At 49.0% G+C, this 8124-nt stretch overlaps 1 protein-coding gene across 11 annotated transcripts in view; it reads right to left on the bottom strand.

Moving 5' to 3' along the window:
• Positions 1 to 7369, bottom strand: part of TMOD1 (tropomodulin 1) — an 83774-nt gene extending 76405 nt beyond the window's left edge. For 5 of the 11 annotated variants that reach the window (XR_001362944.1, XM_014543204.1, XM_005870628.2 and 2 more), the window contains exons 1-3: positions 7231 to 7369; positions 5678 to 5866; positions 1365 to 1532 (exon numbers count right to left, since the gene is read on the bottom strand). Coding sequence is in view for 10 of the 11 variants with exons in the window: in XM_014543204.1 (XP_014398690.1) it covers positions 1365 to 1532; positions 5678 to 5761 (252 nt within the window). In the remaining variant the exon portion in view is untranslated. Of the gene's footprint in view, positions 1 to 1364; positions 1533 to 2647; positions 2672 to 4722; positions 4779 to 5677; positions 5867 to 5913; positions 5998 to 7230 lie in introns of those variants that run through there. The other 6 variants (XM_014543210.1, XM_014543208.1, XM_014543206.1 and 3 more) reach the window with 6 other exon arrangements.
• Between the last annotated feature and the right edge of the window lie 755 nt (positions 7370 to 8124).

Genomic DNA, 8124 nt, shown 5'->3' with positions numbered 1-8124 from the left:
CCACCACCACCACCACCATTCTGCAGCAGCTGCCTGGATGCACCAGTGGAACGGGCTTTTGCAGACTCAGGGGCAGTGCTAGCTAGGTGGCAATCTTTGCAGGGCTGGGCCCCGGTTCCCTAGGAGTCTGCATTCCATATCAGTGTCCAACACATGGAGCTGCTTCTCCCATAGCCAGGATCCACGGGTCCAGCAATCAAGGGAAGAAATGGGAGCGGCACCACTCACTACTACCCCTAGTGACTCACTGGCAAAATTTTCACTTCCTGGTCCTGTGACCTTATGCTCTGCTGGCCTAGAGGGCTTAGTTCAGGACTTAGTTCCAAAGGGAAAAATGCTTCCTCCCAGAGACACAACAATGGTTTTATTGGACTGGAAGTTAAGACTGATGCCCAGCCACTTTGGGCTCCTCATACCTGTGAGCAATAAGGCCGAGAAGGAGTTTCTGTATTGGCTGGGGTGATTGATCCTAATTACCCAGGGGAAATTGGACTGCTGCTCCACAGTGCGGGTAAGGAAGCATATGTCCGCAGTAGGAGGTTGCTTTGGGCTTTCTTAGTATTAATTACCATGCCCCGTGATTACAGTCAATGAAAAACTACAACAACCAGTCCAGGCAGGACCACCAATGGCTCAGACCTTCAAGGATAAAGGCTTGGGTCATCTAACCAGGCAAGGAACTGTGACCAGCTAGGTGCTTGCCAAAGGCAAACGGAATACAGAATGGGTAGTGGAAGAAGGTAGTAGTTATCAATACCAGCTATAACCATGTGACCCATTAGAGAAACAAGGACTATAATTATCATGAGTATGTCCTTATTTTGTTATGAATATGTTTTCAGGTGTGTGTGGTAAGCAAAAATCTTTGTTTTCTTTCCCCTTAGTCCCTAATCTGGATTTTATTCTGCAGCATCTAAGTATTGTTCATTTACATCATAGTACTTAAGTTATGGGATATCAAGAAGAGCAGAACTGAAAACATTGGGTCTCTTCCTGCCAGCGTTTGGAATAAAACTATACAATCTACTCTCCTGGGTGTCCAGCTTGCCGACTGCAGACCTTGGGACTTGTCAGCCTCCATAATTGTGTGAGCCAATTTCTTATCAGAAATCTCTTTCTTTATGTATATATGTCCTATTGGTTCTGTTAGAGAACCCTGATGAATACAACACACACACACACACACACACACACACACACACACACACACACACACCTGCAAAGGCAATGCTATTCCCATACAAAGGCCATGAAGGGAAGTGTAAGTGGTAGTTTCAGGAAGTCTGCACCTGTCCCTCCCGCAGGTGGTAGTGGTGGCTGTCCCTGTACCTGTGACAACGTGGTCCCCGTTAGTGCCTACTCACATCAGGGTCCAGCTCATCCAGCTCGTTTTCCAGGGTCCTGAGCTCGTCCTCTGTTAGGGCTCCGAGGATTTCATCTTCATCCAGGTCGCGGTATTTCTCTAGTTCTCGTCTGTACGACATTTTGAAGAACTTGTCTTTGTCTTCTGAGTTTCCGTGCTGATATAAGATCTACCAGAAAGAGAAAGATCTTAGAAAAACCCTTCTTGGATCTGCTCTCAGGGAAAATAAATGCTTGTCATTCACATGGTGGTCTGGGCACGTTTTATGAATCGCCAGGATAATGATACTATAGCAGAATACTGCACTAACTTGGACTAAGTCCATAATAAAACCACACAAGGTGCAAGTCCTGAGGGCAGGTAATTTAATGAATCCTAATTAATTGCACTGGCATGACCGCTAGTTATGAGTAACTGGTTATTATAAATGGCTGATGAGTGCCTGAAAACTATTTTATTCTTCAAGTAGTTTAAATACTTTTCTGTACAATCCTCCACCCTTCAGCCCACACCCCGATGGAAAACATGAATGCTGGAAACTCTGCCAAAGCTGTTCTTAACAGAGGGGGGTATCAGTGGTTAACTGAGCACCTGCTTCCTGCAGGCCCTTCACCTACACTATCTCATCCAATCCTCACAAGAAACAGCCAGCAGCAATGTTAACTCTTACTACCATACGTCAACTCATGCGTTAAGCAATTCATAAGGATTTCCTCATTTAACCTCTGAGGTAGGTGTTAGCTGTTACCTCCATCTTGCAGGTGAGGATATTGAGCTTAGAGAGGTTGAGAGACTCCCAGAAATCAGGACACTGTGAAGCAGCAGAACTAGCATTGGAAGCCGGGTCTGCTGGCTTTCCGAGCGCATTGCTCTAGCCATTGTATTCCAACACCTTTTTCATAGAATCACTGAAGTCCTGGCCAGAGGAGATTGCCTCCTCCAGACCCTGCATATTACTCCTGAGGGAGCTGGCTCAGAGGGAGAAAGTGATTGGCGTGGGGGGAGGGGGGGTGGTCCAGGGTCCTTGCAGATATAATTAGTTTAGATGATGTCATGGTGAAGGGTGGGCGGGCCTCGAACCTAACATGACTGTGTCCTTATAAAAAGAGGGAATGTGGGCAGCCAGGCATGCAGGGAGACACCATGTGAAGATGATGAAGGCAGAGATCGGGGTGATGCTCCCACAAGCCAAGGACACCAAAGACTGCCAGCAAACCACCAGAAGCTGGGGCGAGGCTGGGACAGATCCTCACAGCCCTTGGAAGGAACCAACCTTGCCCATACCTTGATCTTGAACTTCTAGCCTCTAGGACTTTGAAACAATAAATTTCTGTTGTTTAAGCCACTCGGTGTGTGGTGCTTTGTTATGGCAGCCCTAGCAAACGTATACAGTCAGTATCACCTTCTTCACAGCAGTTTGTGTTTTTAGATGCCCCCCACCCCATGCAAACAAACAAAACCCACGGCTCATCTGCGAAATGACTGATGGAATTTTCCAGAGTAGAGAGAAACAAAACTAGGGAAAGACAACCAACTAATCAATCAAAAAGGTGGTATTAACTGTTAATTAAAAACAATGAAAGTAGTTAAAAATAAACTGAAACTGAAGTCCACTAAGCTAACAGAAATGTCTCCATTTCAGAAGGCAGAGATACGTGTTATTAATGTGGGCTTGTGCATGTGTGGGCATATTTGTAGAAGAAATCCCAGTGTGTGACAGCTGGCTTGATAAGAAAGATCTAGCTTCCCAAATACAGAAAACCCCAGGGCATCCTTTTCTCTAAGAATGGCTCGCTTGGCCTGACGTCTTCCTCTGACCAGACCCCAAGAATGCAATGTTCAGGCCTTAAGTACCCCCACCTCCCCTCACTCATTTCTATTTACTTCCAAAGAAAGCAGAAGCAGCTGACAATGTTCTGGTATAGATGAAAAAATCCTTCCTGAAGGCTCTCAGAGAATAACCTAATTTGGCTTTTCCTAAGTGGAGCCAGGAGAGGTCTCCATCCCAGGGCCAAGAAGAACCCTCCCTAGTCAAGGGCTTAGAATCTTCCAGAACCAACTCATAGAGCTACCTCTGAACGAGTGTCTCTTAAGTGGGTTGCAAAACACGTTTTTGGTGCTCAAACAGGTTTGGGTTACATGAAGTTCCACAGGACTCTGGGCTGCAGGACTTCTAAAAAATTCTGGTATGTTCCACACACTGAATGTCTCCAAGAGGGGCGGGTTACAAGGAGAACTTCCCGTCCTTTTGACCATGAAAACATGTCTATGGAAAACGGCTCCTGGAGTTGGACTCTCATGAAACGAAGTTGGGAAAACAGCCTTAGACTCACCTCTGGGTCATGAGAGAGGAGCCACTCGGACTCACGCAAGAAGGGACATAGGCACAGGACCAGCTCGGGCAGGGCTGGCCCAGGAGCTGGCTTGGTTGTTATCTTTGCCAGCTGATTCATTTTCTAGATAATTTGCATGAAAATCCTTAAAAAAGTCATGGACAGACACTGAAGAGAGATGAACCAGGAAGAAGGAACAGGGGAGAAAGGAATCTATATCGAAGCCAGCTTGGAAGAAAGGAACCGGGAGGGAGCAGGAGGAGAGAAGTAGGTGGGACCGCCAGGGAGGCCATCCTGAGGCTGCCGTCATTAAATTTCCTGAGGATCAAGCCTCGCTCTTAGCACACACAAGAAAGATAACCATCCACTTACACACTCAACGGAGCTGTTGAATTAAAAAATCCTATTCCAGAGGATTTTAAAAGGCTCTTTCCATTGTCAAGTGTCCCGTGAATATTACAGAGCGATGCGGCACTACGTTAAATAAGCTGAGAGGCACGGAGAACTCCTAAGGTAAACTTCGAAGCTGTGAGCTTCAAGCCACACTCATCCACTTGGCTCCCAGGCATGGCTTCTCTAAAGCGAGACTCTCCTCCTGTGGTCGATGACGGGGAACTGGAGGTGGGGAAAGGAAGGGCTGGGAAGGGGGTGAAAATCCCATGCTACTAGAGCCCACTGCAAGCTGGGCCTTAAAACACGGCTTGGAAAAGATGGTACGTTACAGCTGTTAATTAAAAGGCCTCTGTCTCCTAATAAAAGAGTTGTCATGGATGGACACAGGCCTGAGATTCCGAAGACTTTGGTTGGAGTGAGAGTTGTGGTAACTTCCCGGAGTGCCCTTGCTGGGCTCCTCTCCTCCCGGCCTCCGTTTGCTCGTCTGTAAAGTGAGCATCAGTGGCCTGGGAAATTCTGCTTGTAACCTGTCCCGCTCGGAGGCATCCAAGAACTGGATCACAGGGGAGATCTCAGGGCCCTCCTGGGGGTTAAGACGAGAGGCCAGTCGCGGGGGCTCACCCCTGATTTTACCTGATCGGTTCATTGGGGTTTCATGTAAGAGTTCCCTCGAAGAAAGGATTCAGCTGCTAAAATAAAAAGTTGCGAATCACTGGACTGGGTTTCTTTATCTGTATAGTGGGAGGGTAAGAGTACTCCCCGCCAGGGTGTTGTGAGGAGTAACTGGCAACAAGCAAGTAAGGCATAAAGCCGGGGCTGGTGCATGGGCAACGCAGGCTCACAACTGGGAGCCCTTATCATGAGGCTGCTGCTGGAGTCACCACCGCCCCAACCCTGCTCCCCGCACACATCATCCGACGGTAGATTCCCTCAGGAAGACCTGTGTCTTACTTGCCCTCACATCCCGGTGTCCGGCCCTGTGCCTGGTGAACGTACTAGTAGGGAACGAGCCCATTTGGGTTTTGGTCTCAAAACTGTCCTTGGAACTTTGGGCAAGTCCCTTCACTTCTTGGATCCTCTCTTTTCCCACCTTTAAAATGAAAAGATGTGACCAGGTCTTGGAGGGCTGGGAGCCCGAGAGGGGGAGGGAGCGGGAGGAAGAGGGAGGAGGAGGGTGATGAAGCTGCCAGGGCCCCCCCCCCCTCGCCCCCGGCATGGCCCACCTGAAGCAGAACAGTGCCCACTGCCTGCTTCCTAAACCGGTCCCGGTCCCGAGTAAGAGCTGGTGAGAGAAGTAAGGGGCAGCTCAATAAATTTAACACCCATTTAAAAACTTAAGTCTCTCAAAGCTGGTGTGTATATCACACTAAGTGTGTCTGGCCACCCTGCTTCTCAGCAGCCTTAAGCTGCTGCTGCTAAATATGAAAAAAAAAACAATTTACAAGCTGTGCCAGGAAATAAAGCTGGGAGGGATGGACAGTAAAAACCAGCGGGTCAAGGGCTGAGGCCATCCATCAGCGGCTTCAGAAAGGAGAGGTCGGAGACGGGGACGCTCCTGGAGAACCAAATAAGCCTTTAAATCTCTCACCGAAGTGGGCCCTGTCACTCCTGCTAATGGCTTCTCCGGCCTCCGCCCCTGTGGGAACACTTGGAGGAGGCGCTGGAGTAGCATCTTGATTTATGGCCTACACTTCCCTGAGGGCAGGAGGAGCTGAGTCACAAGTTCAAATGAATATTTTCCATTTATCCCATCTTCTTATTTAGCCACAGTGAACATCTGAATAGTGGGCGAAGAAAGAGTGATTAACAAAGTTGATTTCATACCCCATCTCCTCCTGTCTTTGTCTCTTCTATTTTGGAATTCACTTTGTTGTTGTTTAATCCTCACTCAAGGATTTGTTTCTATTGCTTTTATTGAGAGAGAGAGAAGGAGAGTGAGGGATGAGGGAGAGAGAAACATCGATGTGAAAGAGAAATATTGATCAGTTGCCAATCGGGATTGATCCCACAGCCTGGGCATGTGCCCTGACCAGGAATCGAACCTGCAACCTTTCAGTGTATGGACTGAAGCTCCAACCAACCAAACCACACCGGCCAGAGCTGGAAGACACTTTGGCTAAAGGGTAATGCCCTGTGCCCTCACCACTGAAGGCTGTGCCTCTCTCTTCCATGGGCTTCAGGGACACACGCGGGCCTGAGAGTCCCTATTCCTTTGGAAGGAGCTGTCTCTCCCAAGCCCTCCTTCAAGGGGCACCTATGAGGGGCAGCCATGCTTTATATCATCACCCCCAACCCCCAGCAGATTGGACAGAACAGGTGCCTGATTCTAGTCAATGACCTTGAGGTGGCCTGGACAAGAAAAAGGATGAGTTGTCTGAATACGAGCTCCTTTCCTCTTTGGCATTTGTATTCATTTCCCGGGGCTGCCCTAACGGAGACCACAAACCAGATGGCTTAAACAGCAGCAATTTATGTCTCTCCGTCCTGGAGGCTAGAAGTCCAAAATTTAGGCGCTGGCAGGGCTGGTTCCTTCTGAGAGCTCAAAGGGCGAATGTGTTCCATGCCTCTCCCCCTGCCCTGGGAGCCTCAGGCTTTCCGAGGCTTGAGCTGGCCGGCTCCCAGTTCTGTACGTGTCTGTGTCCAAATGTCCCCTTTATATAAAGACACCAGTCGAATTAGACTAAGGCCTTTCCTCACGACCTTATCTGAACTTGATCATCCACAAAGACCCTATTCCTAAATAAGGTCACATTTATAGGTAGAACTTTTGGAGGGAGATAATTCAACCCATAACAGCACTGAATTGGGACATAAAGAGGGAATAAGGCAGGTGGTAGGGGAAGCTGGGAGTGAAGAGAGGTGAACGTGTGAGAGCTGTGGCCATGCGGTAAGAGACGTGTGGGGAGTGAGAGTCTTCATGGGGGAGTGTGTGAATTCATGGGCTGAGAGAGAGATGGAGAACATGGTGTCCCCAGAAGTGCCCAGTCCCTGCTCCCTCAGGCCTGCATTGCTATGGCTCATGTTGGATTCCTGAGGCCCCTGTCCTCCCACAGTCCTTAGGAGGCCCCCCTCAAAGCACTCAGGTACCTTGAGTGAGTCCCTGCTCCTACAGCCAAACAAGAGGAGAGCTCAGACTCTCACCCTCTGCTTCCCTCCCTCCTTTCTGCCCCTCCTTCTCAGTCTCCTTGATGATGGATTCTTCTTGCCCAGCTGTTCCCCTGGGCTCTTCCCTCTTCTCACTTCTCACACTCCCCCGGGGTTCTTATCTCCCATGTGAGGTCTGTTACCAGAGATAAGCTGATGACTCAGATGGTCTCTCTCCAGCTCAGGCTCCCTGCTGGGCACGTCTCCTGGCGTCCCTCAGGCTTCACGTGCCTGACCCTGAGCATGGCCCACCTCTCCTCCACCACCATCTCCTCACCTGGGTGATGGCCCCTCTGCCGTCCATCAGTCACCCAGGCCAGACACCTGGGGTCAGCCTGAACTCTCCCCTTCCCACTCCTGAGCTCTGGTAGGTCACCACACCTGTCAATCCTCTCTCTCTTTCTCTCTCTATCTCTGTCTTTATCTTTTTTGAATGTTATAGTTTTATTTAAATTGTGCTAAAACATATGTAACATAAAATTTAAATCATTTTAAGTGTAAATTTCTGTAGCATTCATATTGTTGTGCAACCATCACCACCAGCCATCTCCCCAACTGAAACTCTGTCCCCATTAAGCACCAACTCCCCATCCTCCTCCATCCCCACCCCCAGCCCCCTGCAACCACCACTCTACTTTCTGACTACTCTACGTGCCTCACCTGAGTGGAATCATACATTACTTGTCATTTTGGACTAGAATCCTACCTCTGTAACAGCCTTTGTGTCTGTCCCTCCTCCCTGGCTCATGGGGCTGGCCTTTTTAAATCTATGTTATTACAACAGCTTCCCAAAGGGTCTCCCTGCCTCCGTTCTCCTACCTTCCTGTCCAGATGATCTTCGTGAAAATCAGTTCTGATGCTGCTCCCAAGCCGAAAGCCAACTTCAACAGC

The sequence above is a fragment of the Myotis brandtii genome, unplaced genomic scaffold (genome assembly GCF_000412655.1).
Source record: "Myotis brandtii unplaced genomic scaffold, ASM41265v1 scaffold320, whole genome shotgun sequence".
NCBI lineage: Eukaryota > Metazoa > Chordata > Mammalia > Chiroptera > Vespertilionidae > Myotis > Myotis brandtii.
Note: the sequence above shows the minus strand (reverse complement) of the source record. Positions and strands in the feature narration are given on the sequence as shown.